The sequence below is a fragment of the Annulohypoxylon maeteangense genome (genome assembly GCF_022496945.1).
Source record: "Annulohypoxylon maeteangense strain CBS 123835 unplaced genomic scaffold GGS22scaffold_19, whole genome shotgun sequence".
Taxonomy (NCBI): domain Eukaryota; kingdom Fungi; phylum Ascomycota; class Sordariomycetes; order Xylariales; family Hypoxylaceae; genus Annulohypoxylon; species Annulohypoxylon maeteangense.
Window position 1 is genome coordinate 275,604 of NW_025953266.1, and position 13,856 is coordinate 289,459.

The window sequence follows — 13,856 nt, forward strand, 5'->3', positions numbered from 1 at the left end:
ATAGAGTGGTTCCCCCACAATAGGTGAACCGAAGCATTGAAGTTGAATTAATAACCCGCCAGCTTGAATGGTTGCTCTACCTCGTTGCGGGCATCATAGTCCGTGCTGCGTATTAAGACCACCGAAGGTTCCCCTTTCCAAGTGAACCTAGTTACGGCTTATCATATCGAGTTCGATTAATATACCTATCTATCTACACGAGATAGATCAAGCCTTTTAGTACTGATTTTGATTCCGGATGGGATATCTCTCGAGTTGGTTGAAGGCGGGGGCACAAGGCTACCAAATCAAGGACACATCTCTTCTAGGCGATATTAAAATGCTACTAGCGGAGTCGGTATGGTTTCAATAGCTTAGATATTTGTTCATGAACGATCGTGGGGGCTATCGTCGGCGAATTGCGTTCTTTGGGAGGATGGTATGGATGTGAAGAAGCTGTTCGAAATATGTCGATCGTGGAACGGGTCCTCCCCAGCCAGATCTGTAGATGGGTACATGTGGCTACAGTATGATATCCAGCCCACACATGGCAAGCCATTTCGCTCGGTAATATTGGGGAAGCCCGAATTACGTCGACGCCACTTTCTTCAAAAGTGCCTAGCGTAGGCAGATTCAGATATTGCGCACTTCAACTTCTACTGATCGTGTAATCATCACCCCCAAACAGACCTATAACGATGCAACTGCAAAGATGCCGTCACAATCGCGACATGACAGGTAGAATGGAGAACAATTCTACACATTCTGAATGACCATACTTGTACTCATCACCTCGACGACCTCATGGTTAGTTCAATATATTTAAGGTGGATTGCAGGTCTAATACTTGGGCCATTGTCTATAGACAAACTTCGTCAATACCAACTGCCATTCCTGAATTCATTCGGCTTAGTCATCCACGAAAATAGGTGATTGTACCCCTGACAAGAAGATAAAAAGGGGTATATGTGGGGCAGAGGTGGTGGTAATACGATCAAAAGGACATAGAAAACAATTGCTTTATGAAATAGGTAATAAAAAGGCCAGTTATGCTTCATTTCTTTGTTTGGTGATTGAAAATCAACTAGAAAGCCACAACAAATGATTGTTGGAAATGCATCGTGTTTTCAGACTTGAAGGACTAGGTAGGTTAACCAGGAAACAAAGCATTGTACGGGATATAATAGTACTACTACTCCCGATCGAAATTTGAGGATAAGATCATATCGAAACAGTGATTGTGAACTGAGTGGTAAGTATCGCCCATATAATTCGAATATACGCTTAACTACCTAGACAGACGTCAGTAACTCACCATTATGTCATCGTCTCCCGACAATGGAAACCCGAGTAGCACCGATAACAGTGGCTCGGGTGATTGGAAAGAGACTTTAAACACAATAAGAAGATCGGGTGAAGTTGTCAAGGAGATTAAAACATTACTCGGCACACAGCCCTCGCGCTTCACGTTCGAGACTCTGCTCGATGCCTCTAATGGCGCGGCAATAATCGTCAGGGAGACACTACCCAATGGTGAAGAACGGAAATTTGTCCTTAAGGCAGCAGCCAATTGCACCGATGCAAGTATCAGGGCTGAGAGCGCATGGGTAAACCGACTTGAATATGCCGCCCACGTGAGTAACCCTATTCACCTAAGTAACACTCCGCTTCTACACCTTGGAGCGCCCTACTTCATAGCGGAGTATCTCCCACATGGGACGCTTGTTCGATTCCAAGAAAGGGCGATAAAAGCTAAATTGCCCTTACCGAACCGGATTCTGTGGTCCATATTTCTTTGCCGTAAGAACCAATCCAATCCAAACTTTTATGAGCATTTTCTAACTACTAAACAGTGGTACGAGGCTGCATTGCAATGGCTTACCCTCCCAAAGGGCCAGATACACAGCTAGAGCATACTCGAGATGAAGAGCCGTCAAGGCTCACCCATAACGATATGCATGGAGCGAACTGTAAGTAACATCCACGATAACTCCTTGCTAACTGTTTTATACGGCCGCTAACTTTCATTAGTCGTTTTTGGCATGGTCGAAAAGACGAGGCTTCTATCTAGGAACGGTACTGTGTATCTCCACGAACACGCCTTTTTGCCGCCATTGAAGCTCATCGACTTCGGTCTAGCATCAGAGACGGGCCCACAATCCCCCAGGGAGTTAAATCAACGTTTATATCAGGAACATGATGTTTTCCTAGGTTTGCCGAACCTGTGAGTACCCCCAACTACCTACATACGGGAAACTCTGCTAACATGTCATCACAGGCGGGAACCAGTAGGAAGACGACACGAAGGCACCGATTTCAACATTCTCGATATCGGGGTTGTAAGTTCCCTCTTCTTTCACCCCCTCCCCCTTTTATGACTCGAGAATCTCGACTAACTAGCGCAACTTCTAGGTAATGGCTCGAGTTATGAGTGGGCACATAATCGGTCAGCTATACGAGGCTCGTATATGGTCACGAAGCCTCAACGTTCGTCCTGACCTAGATCCTGACCTCCGGCTCTTGATTCAGGCGTGTCTTGCTGTTGATCCTCTCACCAGACCTCGATTGGAGGAGTTCAACACGATGATTAATAATGGCCTCTTTAACAAGACGGCGGAGCATTATGGGGCAGCTGGACAGGGGGACGGACCGGAATCGGATGCGACGTTGAGACGTATCGTGTCCACGTGTATCCTTGATGCGGATGTATCTTGAGATATCAGTATACTTTGCGACAGGTAGGTACTAGAAACCCCACGAGACCATGTCACATATATGGAGGTGCCCAGGTAGGTAAATAAATAATGAACCCTACGATATTTTAATCTAATTCTCAACCATTGCATCCCCTCCTCATGCTGAATTTCGTTTCTATGTCATTTCAAAAGGTTCGCTCGAACTCTAGAATAATTATAACAATACCATGCGCAAGTAAGCTGGTGGTGCGCTAAGACGTCTTTGTTCTCAGACCAGTCAGCTAGCTCCTCATGCTTACTCCTCCTTATGTACCTTCTGATACCTCCGCTGCCTTATTTTTTCGAGCCTCACACTTCTTATATGGCGACCGTTCTGCCCGAGCAGATTCCAACGAAAATGTGGACCGGTTAGGAAAAGAAGGCTTCATTGAGCGCCATTTCCTCGCCTTACCCGCGCCAGCGATTGTAGGCGCGGAGAATATGTAGGTCCATTGGACGCTGCTCTGGCCCCGAGTGCTAGTATGACACCAAGTCTCCTTAAGTCGCTTGCAAGGTGGCGTTTACTAGATAAGGACCTGCGTCACTCTCTGTAATAAAACTTTATCTCCTATGTATAGTCAGAGGAAATCAACTTCTAGGGGTTAACACGACGGCCATACTTGCATGTCGCGACCTGAGGGCCTTATGGTCGTGATCATCTGGCCGCACTCGGCTACTGTGATAGATGCCATAGCCATTACCCCGCTCACCATTAGGGGGGCTTATCAGTGACGTATGGCCATGGCCGTTGAAAGTTGCTGGCGTGTTTGAATGTTAGGTTATCTCTAGAATTGTAAAAAATTAAGAAAAGGAGAAAGGAACTGTCTTCAGAAGTGATGTCTATATATTGACCTTATCGGTTACCTATCCCAAGAGCGTGAGACGATTTAGGTAGCTCAATAGATACACGTATTTATATATTGAGTCCTATGGCATTGAATGCCCGAAATGGAGATGATTCAGTCCCTGAGTTATGGTATCCAAGTAGGTACCTAGTAGTCATCGCGATTTTAATACTGTCATAACGACCTAACATTAGTAGAAATGCTTGTTGAATGATTGTTGGCAGATTTGACTCGCTGCTCTTATATGAATCAAGACAGTTTCTTGTTAGCGGTTACAACGAAACATCGCTTGCCTGTTGCTTGAGCTTGATATGGTGATTATGCCCAAAACTGTTGACTCCAAAACGTCGCTTACCCACAAACCCTAGAAGGAATATCCTTGTTCCTAGATATGTTACGTATCTCTGTAGCCTACCTATATTGGAGTTAGCTGCGATTGATAGCAGTAGCTCTAATGAAATGAGATGCAAAAGAAAGGTCAGGCGGTATTGTTAGAATCTCTTGTTGCGGTAGAGACCTCGGCGACCATATTCAGAAACTCCAATTCCCGAAATTGCTCGAACTTCCCAAAGCTACCAGGGGTAGACGCAAGTAATTACCGTCATAAAGACCATTGAAATATGCCAACAATAGCACCACCCCCGCAGAGCCTATAACGCGACTAATTAACGCACAAGCTCTGTGCTTCACCGCGTCGTGACCTAGACACAACCCTCCATGTCCCTGTTCGACATCAATATCACCTAAAAACTAGCGATAAACGGGGCTGAGTCGGTATGGGTGTCTGCGTCAAACGGCGGTCTCGTGATACATCCTACTCACATACATACATACATAGTAACTCCGGGCCATACCACATGGGGACCGGGTCGCGAGGACGCATGTAGTTAAATAGGTGGTTATGTAATCACGCACCCACCTAATCTATCAAGAAGAAAAAAGCTAGATCCTCCGGATCTCACCTTCCCCGAGCGGGTCCTGTCGATCACCGGTGAGCCCGGGACCCCGGGCCGGAAGGAGCTAGCACCGACCCGTGCTAGTCTGGCGCAGAAAAAAAAAAACACAAGTGCCGTTTTCACTCAATCCTTCGCGGGCGCGGTCTGCCAGGAATCGCGATGAAGCTGAAACGAAGCTACCGCAGAACGCAGCGCTACCGAATGAGATTGCGATCAGCCTTCTGCGCGGCTTCTAGGCCAGGGCTTGCTTCGTATCTAGCGAGATCTAGCGCGCCTCGATGGTAAGTGCCATCTAGAGTTAGTTAGTGTGGTGTCGAACGCTAGGAAACAGAGCGTATGTATGTATGCGCGGCTTTTTAGTGCGCGAGAAGGTGTGAAGGAGTGAAGGGTTGCCCCTACCTTACATACCCAGTACCTAGCGGTCGGTAAGAGGCTAGGAGGGAAACTGCTAGGCTGCCGGGTTAGTTGATGTAGGGTTAAGGAGACTAAGGATCATGTGAAAATTACGGTGTGATGAATCGCAACCGAGCAAGCCGGATTCCAACGTCGTACGCGTCAAAGGGAATCATACGTGCGTGTGATGTTTTTCGTACCGATCCTGAAAGATGTAGAGGACAGGATTTATTTCGAATAAGATAAGTCAACATAAGGTTCTTTCCGTCAGACTCGCCCATTTGAATGATTGGTCCCAAGCGCGGAATATCGTTATTCAACAGCCATCCAATAGAATAAGATTACGCCCAGCCTTCCATTTTAGGATGCACGTATGTACTCAAGTACATACATGTACCGAGATACCTCGAGCTGCCACACACCACATAAGGAAAACAAACAGCCAAGGCTTGCGAGGCGGTAAGGCAAGAGGTAGGTATGTATTATCGATCCTGCAGCTAGCACCGTGGCTTCGGGATCGTAATCGTCGGGTCGCTAATCTGATATTAACCCCATGCACGGGCTAGTTTCGGGTTCGTACCTAACGCGGCCGCTGGCCGTTGGAAAGGGCGCTAGATGCTCGGCATTAGGGCGTCAAGATGGGGGTGGCCATTTTCGGCCTGGCCAACTCGACAGATCGCGTGGGGTTAGGAATAGGCAATAGGTAATAGGGTATCAATATTTGCTTGTATTAGAAATTAAATCATGTATGTATATGATAATATATCGAAGCGGAGATATGTATGTCCTATCTATCATTAGAGTTGAATAGAATGGCTACCTAGATATGTATGTACTCGATCCGAAGGATCAGCAATATTAACATGAAGTCGTATGTATCCCGTTTTCCTTCCCAACATGCAAATGACCATAACGCGTAAGGGGACGTGACAAAAAAAAGCCGAAGGGGAAAAAATCCGAACACCAATATGTGCTATTCCAACACCAAAGTTCATGCGCTATGCTGATCTAGATATAATAAATCATCTCGACGTATCACGAAGCCCGGTAATTTCATCCGAATCTAAGTAGGGTATATAACGATACGCCGTCGCCATGCCTGTATATGACAAAGGAAAAGTAACGATAGAAAAAGTCTAGCCCTATGCGGGGTAACGTTGGGCTGCTTTTTGGGCGCAAAGCATCGAATGAAACATCGCCGGAGGCTTGGGTCCTCCGACATGTCATAGTATTTCCCGGTCCAGTCAACGTATTGCAGGCCTCAACCTGCATTGGGGACGATTCAACAAGATATAGTCCCCAGCTGCTGGGTCGTGCGACCACGGCACGTCCCAACCGTCGAAAACTGGGTCCCTAGGCAGGACCGTAGCTTTCGTCTCAAAATCGCTCAGTTCGGCCTCCATGTTGCAGAGATACAGGAGATCCGGGCCGGCCCATTTATCGATGAGTCCGGCAATCCTTTGGAAGCCGTTAGTATGGCCGCCGCATTCTCTCGATTGAAATCCGCAAACGACGAATAGGTAGCTGTGAATAAGTTCGTGAATAAATGTCGAAATGAGTAGGCGTCTATTGTATTTTCTGTCCTTGAGAATCCGCCGCGATAAGAATATCAGTGTTTCGAGGCCCGGATTTAAAGGCGACTGTCTTAGTGCCGTCGTGCCGATTAGACAGCTCGGGAGATCCACCCAAGACCATGCGACCCGACCTTTCAACTTCCCATGGAAGAATATTTCGTTCGCAGCGTAAAATATGCCTTGGAGAGCAACGTCGTCTATGTCGAACTCCGCATCGGGGGACTTGGGACTGATGAGGCTCCTTAGAATCCGCTCGTGCTGGGAGTGCCTGCTCCGTCTACGGGAATCCGCCAAGTCGGCCGCAACTAACTCCGCCGCATCATCGTGATCTTTATCTTTCGCATGCGTTTGGTGATTCATATCGGGCGAATCTGATGGTTGGTGCACCCTAAAATGCTGGCAAGGTACACCAGGCTGCGTTCCGGGGTAGTGAGGAGCTGTAAACGTCTTTTCAACCATGACCGGGTCGAATCCGTGGTAGCCTCTCCCGTGGTTTGCTTCCTTGATAATGAAGAAAGCAGGTCGGGCCAGATTTTGATCAAAATCGACACTTTCGAAGGTATCGTGATTGTTAACGAACCGATTCCGCTTGAACGGTTGAAACATTTTGAAGTCGTCCTGAAGAGTAGAGAGTCCAGAATGGCTAGGGCGTCGTTTCTTGTTATCGATATATCGACGACGTTGACGAGATGGACCGTCTGAAGGAAGAGATGAGTCGCTTGAGGAGCGCGACATCTCCGTCCCTCCGACGTACCAGGTAGCCATTTGACATGCTTGGGCAAGACCTTGATCAATGTTGAAACACAGGTGAATTAGAACGTGGTACCACGCCAGAGGTCGTAGAAGATAGATGTGACGAGCTCGGTCTTTGTTGTCAAAAGGGAAGACTTGCGAATCATCACCGATGTTCTCTCGGATTCTTCATGTCAAAACCCATATAGTAACAGCTGAACTAATCTCCTCGACTGCAAGAACGCCACGACAATCAATGGACGTGCAGGATCCCTTTTGAAAAAGTCGGATCCGGATTGGTCTTGGTTTACACACGCAGCGGCTAAGCTGGCGTTAGCCTCACTCTCCCAGGACAGGCTGGTTTGGACCTGTAACCGGCAGGACAGCAGTGATATGTGGAGGTCTTAAAGGTTGCAGCCCCCCCTCGGACAAGACAAGGCAACGCCAAATAATCCACTTCTTGGGAGTGTCTGCAACCAAGGACCTGCTTGGACGGGATAGACCGTGGCTGACAAATTTGAGACCGAAGTGTTCCTAGCAAAAGAAATCTCCGACCTATCCCTCTTTTATTTTCTCTTTCCTTCTTTCCCGATCTGCCCTACCTCTAGAAAGTTAAGAGTCGGACGTAAGAGTGGAGAAAGCAAGGGATGGGATTGCTTGGAATTTGCTTGTCCAAGTTCGATGACACGATGTGTGGGATGGGGATAGGGAAATTCTAGCATAGTAGATCATACATAGATGGCTGGTACATGAATAAAGCCGAAACGAGACTTGGGATGAAGAGAGGGAGCGGTGAAAGGGAAAATACGACGGAGACCCGGCAGAGCCCGTATGCAGGAATGCAATGCTTACATGCGAGCTTCGAGGGACGGATTGCAGTAGCGCAGTAGCGCAGTGGCGTAACCGGTTGCCTTTCCCTACTTTGAATTGCCTACCTCTCTTTTTTACCCATTATAAAAACATAGGGTTGAGCGAGAGAGCCGAGCGTCAGGTATGGTACGCCAACACCTGGGTGAGAGGTGTGTGGTTCGAGGGGCAGAATCGGCAGAGATAGAGAGGTGCAGAGAGGATAGAGAGGGTTCGGAGAGTACGACGAAAGGAAGTACTCACTGTAAGCCCGTCGTCTCAATTTTGACAACGCAGCAAGTAAGCAGCACGAACCGTGGTTCTCGGCATACGTGCCTCATCTGCTTGGAACCTAGGACATATTGCGTAGTATGTTTGGTAGCATACCATATAAATTTCGAGAGTAAAAAAATCGGACAACAAACCTCGATGGTAGGATGATAAGTCTAGACTTCCTCGACTTTGCAATATCCTGCAATCCACTGCAGCGCAAGTGGCAATTCTGCGTCAATGCTGAGCGACTCCGGGAGCGAGAGATGCAAGAGATGCAACTTGGCTGAAGCAACTTTGTGGGTACATTGATGATGAAAGAAAAGAGAGAAGGCGAAGGGAAATTTTCCCGAAATGATTGGTTGTAATTGGTGCAACTCACTACCCTATGTACCCTTGTACCTAGGTATTCTTGCAGCTGTCCTGGTATTTTTTAGTCTTTCGGATGAGTGGGTCTGGGACCACAAGTGGAAGTCCCCCTGTCCTAGTAGTAATCTGGATCAATTTCCATTGGCTATTATCTGGTTCAGATGGTGGAACCAATCCTCTGATTTGCTGCCTCATGTTTTTTCAGTTGGCTTGATGCGTCAATCAATAGCTCTGATGCCATCTTGGTTTTTTGTTGAGGCTAACGACAACACACGTTTCCATTTTTCCTTCCTTCGAGAGACATTTATGCGCAAAGGAAAAGAAGAAAAATGGTCACGCGGGTATGCCAAGAGGAGGAGTAATGGAGAAGGGATAACTGACAAACATGTTCAGGATCCATATATCATGCGTAAAAATAAACCCAAAAAAAAGAATGAAGAATTACGTTGAAAAACAAAATAGTTCAAAAAAAATATCACGGGATTGTTGTATGTACCAAGTTCTAAAAAACCCCCCTCATAACCCCCATCTTTTTTCTCTAGCTGACGTCCTCTTTGGTCCAGCGCTAACGGTCCACCTGCATTTAACAGGGACACAATTTTGCCTCCGAGACTTTGGATAACCAATGGTGTATGGGATATCGTGATAAGATAACGCATCCCGCCTCAACTTCCGAATCCGCCGATCCTTTTCTCATTAAGCCTACGTAGTGAGATCATGATTCTACCTCTAGTAGAGAGTGCGGTAATCAAAAAATCAGCCAGTCAGCCCGTCTACTCGCCTATTAGACGACATGACGTGGATGTGGTTGAATTCCTCCCCTGCTCAGCATGGTTGAACGGACAGAGACGATTATGATTCGAGGCGAAAATAAATCAGGTGCCAGGATTTTAGATTCCGCTGTGGATATTTCCGGCTCCAAGGTTCTGTACAAACCGGACGTCTCTCGCCTGTCGTTCCAAGGCCAGCCTCATCCTCTCGCCGTACATATGCTCCTCTTCTTCTGCCGCGATCTCTTCCGGCGTTCTGGGGTGCTCATCGAAATCTTCCGGAGAAAATCCAGGCTCAGATGAGAAGCTGAGCAGCCCCAGCCTCTCTCCGGTCCAAAATAGGATATCGTCGTCGTTGACCCGAACTTCACCATCCTGTCCACATGTCCGCGTAGAGAGGATTTTTCTGGCGATTTCATCGGACCCAGGCATAGACTCAAACAGTGAGCGATGGACTATCTTTTCGGATTTGCCAATCTTGTGACGGCGTACCTCCGTAAAGCCATCCCGTTCGACCCACTTCAGGTATCCTTGTCCGTCGGAAAAGACGAGTCGAGTGCCATGGTTGATGACGGAGAGCAGCTTCGATTGGGAAGCTGTCTGCCGATTCTTCATGGTAGACTCATGGATAACCCGGGGCTGCTGCACATTGCTAAAGCCGGAGGATAGGCCGTACAACTCGAGTGACCCTTTCGTATTATATTCGCCACACGCTATCAAGGTTCGTCCACCAGTTACGCTCTTAGATTTCTCGACTTGTTCCTCGGATAGTTGAAAACGGCGACGCAGGTCACTGTTGAGGCTAGAGAAAGGGTAAGGAAGCGATGTGAGGCTGCAGAGCTTTGCGCCCGAGTGAATTGAGCCTCTAATTGCCGGAAACATGCGCCGGTCGTAGTGTAGAATATTGGAGAACCGGCCGGCTACGAATATGTCGTCAGAAAGTTGGCTACCGTCGCCGGAACGCTCGAGATGAAGAATACTCTGCGGTCCAGATTGCGCAAGAGATGCATAAGGATCAAGAGGCCTAGGGTCTAGGACGTGAGAAAGGTCCCGCAGACCATTTTTCCTAACAGCATCTAATCGAATCTGATATTCTTCGCGATAATTAGATCTTGCTCTAAAATCGTGCAAGTGTAAGCCATGAAGCGTTCCAACCGTCAAAGGGACGCCAGGATCCGCGGCGGAGAGCGTAGTAATGGACCATTCGAAAGGATGATTCCCCACGACCTGTAACGTCTCGAGGTCGACTTCGATGAGACCTTAACACGAGTCAGCCAGGATCCTCTCAATTTTGGTCGGGTAAAAACGTACGACTCTGAACTGCGAAGAAAGCCATGTTTTTCTTGCTATCGACACTTACGCACTCGGTTACCCCTGTGTTGATCATCTTGGAGCGCCTTGACAGATCGGCGCCAGAGCCGTCAGCGCACAAAAGACCAGGATTAGATTTCGCCAGAATCGATCCTTGCCTGCACCGAGTGCCTTTTACGTCCCATAAGCAGATCGAGCCATCTTCCAGCGGCGACACGGCAAAGAGTTCATTTTCGATCAAACTTGGATTATATAATGCAACTCCACTGGCATCTATTCGGTCCCTTAGGGAACCATTTGGAATTTGAGGTTGCTCGAACCAGCTGACGGCAATAGGACCATATCTCTGAAAATATTCATTATACCAGTTTGTATTTTCATTCGGGAATGTCGGGTCCCAGTTTGCAGCGATGCGAATCTGCTCCCTCTTCCTCCTCTTAGCAGATAATTGGGATAGGCTCTCGAGACGGCTCCAATGCACTTCATTTTGGTCTTCTATTAGACTTCCCTGCCCCGTCGCGAGCGCGCCACTTAATGCCGCACCCTCCTCATCAATCCAATCAGATCCGGACCAGAAGAGTCTAATACGTTCGCGAACGGCGGGGGTGGAGAGGCATTTGTTACGCCAGAAATTGCCGTCTCGGCACAATCTCATGAAATGTTTCGACAGGCTTTGGAGGATAACGACATCGCGGGCTTCTAGGACTAATAAATGTGAGGAGCTAATAGTTAGCGGAAATATTGAGGTTGGAAGGTGAAGTACCAGTACCCAGACGATGGACTTACAAGACAGGATATGGAGAAAGATCTCATCGGGGAGGTTTTCGAGGCGACTAGGACCAACCATGATCCGGAGGATATTTTAATTGTGTCTATTAGTTAAGTAGTATATGAATACAAGCTCTTAGCTGATCACAGGATAAGACGAAGGACCCGAAAAATAAAGACAAGGGGGGGTTATGAATTCATTTGACATTTAAGGATAGTGGATAATAATAATTTGACAAAGATAGGAATGATGCTTTTCTTTCGAATCAGATGGAATTATGAGTAGAATCCCCCTCAGCTTATCGGGTTCAATGACGAACGTTGAAATAATTGATCAGGTACATGGGTACCTAGATACTTATGTATTTACTTAACTCCGCCCACATTGATGTAAAGTCCGCCGCTTCTGTTGCTACTGCCTCTGATAGCACCAGTAGGCTGTAACACCTGGGCAACAGCAAACCTTTAAAGAACTACACTAGCACTAGAAGGCGCGCTAGATAATCACTACCTAACGGGTCCGCGGGGTTACTGGTTGGGAGGGTCTTCCTTCTGAATCCAGCCCTAACGATGTTACCATAGAGTCCGAGTCCTCGGGATGAGGCCCGTGCATGTTTTCACTAGATCTGGGCAAATACTCCGCAAAATGGCAAACAACCTTGGAAGGAGCATGTGCAAAACTTGGAAAGTTCGAGGTTCTACTTTGAGGCTGAAGCTGGGAATGCGCCACTTGTGGCGGTGACAGCATTTAACGACACACAACTCTTGAAATGCATCTTTCAACCTCACCTCACCTACCATCAAGCGACACGATGTCGAAGCGACAAGAAATAATAGTCTCATGTGACATAAAACAGGATTCCACAGTACTATTATGATAGCAATGATACTTCTTTACATCGTTGAATGATGATTTTTCCTAAGAGACGCTTCAGCGGGATACCCAGTTTGCTACCTAACCTACCTAGTAGTATGATTTAAACGTATTCTGGACAAAACCAATAACAAATATTAGAGCTAAGCCTTCCTGCTACAGTGATTAAAAAAGTTTTCATTCTTCTGGCAAGATGATTCAAAACTGGTTTAAGCGAAGATCAGGTCCTACTATACAAGTTTCTTGGCATCTCGATATTATTTTACATACCCAAGAAAAAATATATATAGCGATGTTATATCCAATTCGAGCTTCAGATGATCCTTTCTTGTATGGTACTTGAGTTCTACAATGAACTCAACTTCTGGCTCTTTGTATTTCCAAATACGCCATTTGCTCTATGTAGAATGGGTGCAGTTTAACCTCAATCTGGGGTACATGATAATAGCATCGTCCGAAATACAAACAAGTACTGACGAAAAAATATTTTTTAATGATTTTGACTAGGTACGTATGTACGTACTTGTACAGTATTTGATTTATTTCGTTGTGTAAAATCGAGCTAAACTGGTTCTAGATATCCATATCATTCTCTGGTACACATATTTTAGTTGGATTGCTAGGCGACGGGACACTTAGTTGGTTTGTTCAATTTAAGGTATTGGTCTTTTAGTCTGCCCAATACCAATGACATGCCTCTATTAACCTACCTCTCAAATGGGTACGGGATATACCATCGAGTCCGGTCAAATGCCTAAGTACCTTACAAGTACCTAGACAACCGTCAAATCAGCAGCTCAGGACAATACCTAGTACTTGTACAATGGCTAAAACACCAAATCGTGGCCCTGTAAATAGTTTAGCAAGCTTCACCGGTTTACTGATTCTGCGAGAAGATATCTACAGCACTGGATCGTTGCGACGTTCTTACCTTCTTCCTTTCTTACCCACCTGCTCCACGATCATGAACCCTCTTCCTCTTAATATCCCAGTAGGTTTTTTTTTCTCGTGAATTACGATTCTTCTTTTTTTCTTACAGAACGCACTCTTCCCTTTTTTCCCTTTACGTCGGTGATCAGCTACTCAACCGGCCTCTCTATCCTAATACTTCACCCGTCCGTTTCTTTCCCTCGACCGACGCGTTCTATTAAGCTACCAATTTTCAGACGCGGTTCAAAGGGGCACTTGATCGTAACCTATTCGATACTTCCTTAGGTTATCACCCTCGCGCTTAGCCAACTTCATCTTTTCTCGTCACCTACCTTCTAACTTGCGTCCACCATCGATCACCACCACCAATCCTCACCCTTCAATCGCACAACTTCTATCATCTAGTAAATATCTCAGGTAAGTAACCTTCTTTTCCCAACGTTCTTTTTTTCACAACAGATAATACCTTCTGCAATTCCTTTCCATATCCCCCACATAAAAAAA

The 13,856-nt window shown here is 46.7% G+C and overlaps 3 protein-coding genes across 3 annotated transcripts; 1 reads left to right on the top strand and 2 right to left on the bottom strand.

The window, feature by feature from the left end:
- Positions 1–1,298: 1,298 nt before the first annotated feature.
- Positions 1,299–2,743, top strand: GGS22DRAFT_196436 (uncharacterized protein; the record flags this gene model as incomplete). Its single annotated transcript, XM_047965823.1, has 5 exons — positions 1,299–1,779; positions 1,833–1,949; positions 2,011–2,203; positions 2,258–2,318; positions 2,392–2,743. The coding sequence occupies 5 exons, from the start codon at positions 1,299–1,301 to the stop codon at positions 2,692–2,694; spliced, it is 1,155 nt and encodes a 384-aa protein (XP_047815322.1). The 3' UTR covers positions 2,695–2,743.
- A 3,284-nt stretch (positions 2,744–6,027) lies between these two features.
- Positions 6,028–7,603, bottom strand: GGS22DRAFT_58631 (uncharacterized protein). The gene has a single exon (XM_047967480.1). The coding sequence runs from the start codon at positions 7,245–7,247 to the stop codon at positions 6,153–6,155; it is 1,095 nt and encodes a 364-aa protein (XP_047815323.1). The 5' UTR covers positions 7,248–7,603; the 3' UTR covers positions 6,028–6,152.
- Positions 7,604–9,589: 1,986 nt separating this feature from the next.
- Positions 9,590–11,627, bottom strand: GGS22DRAFT_192124 (F-box domain-containing protein; the record flags this gene model as incomplete). The annotated part of the gene is made up of 3 exons (XM_047965216.1): positions 9,590–10,728; positions 10,781–11,485; positions 11,567–11,627. The coding sequence occupies 3 exons, from the start codon at positions 11,625–11,627 to the stop codon at positions 9,590–9,592; spliced, it is 1,905 nt and encodes a 634-aa protein (XP_047815324.1).
- Positions 11,628–13,856: the final 2,229 nt, after the last annotated feature.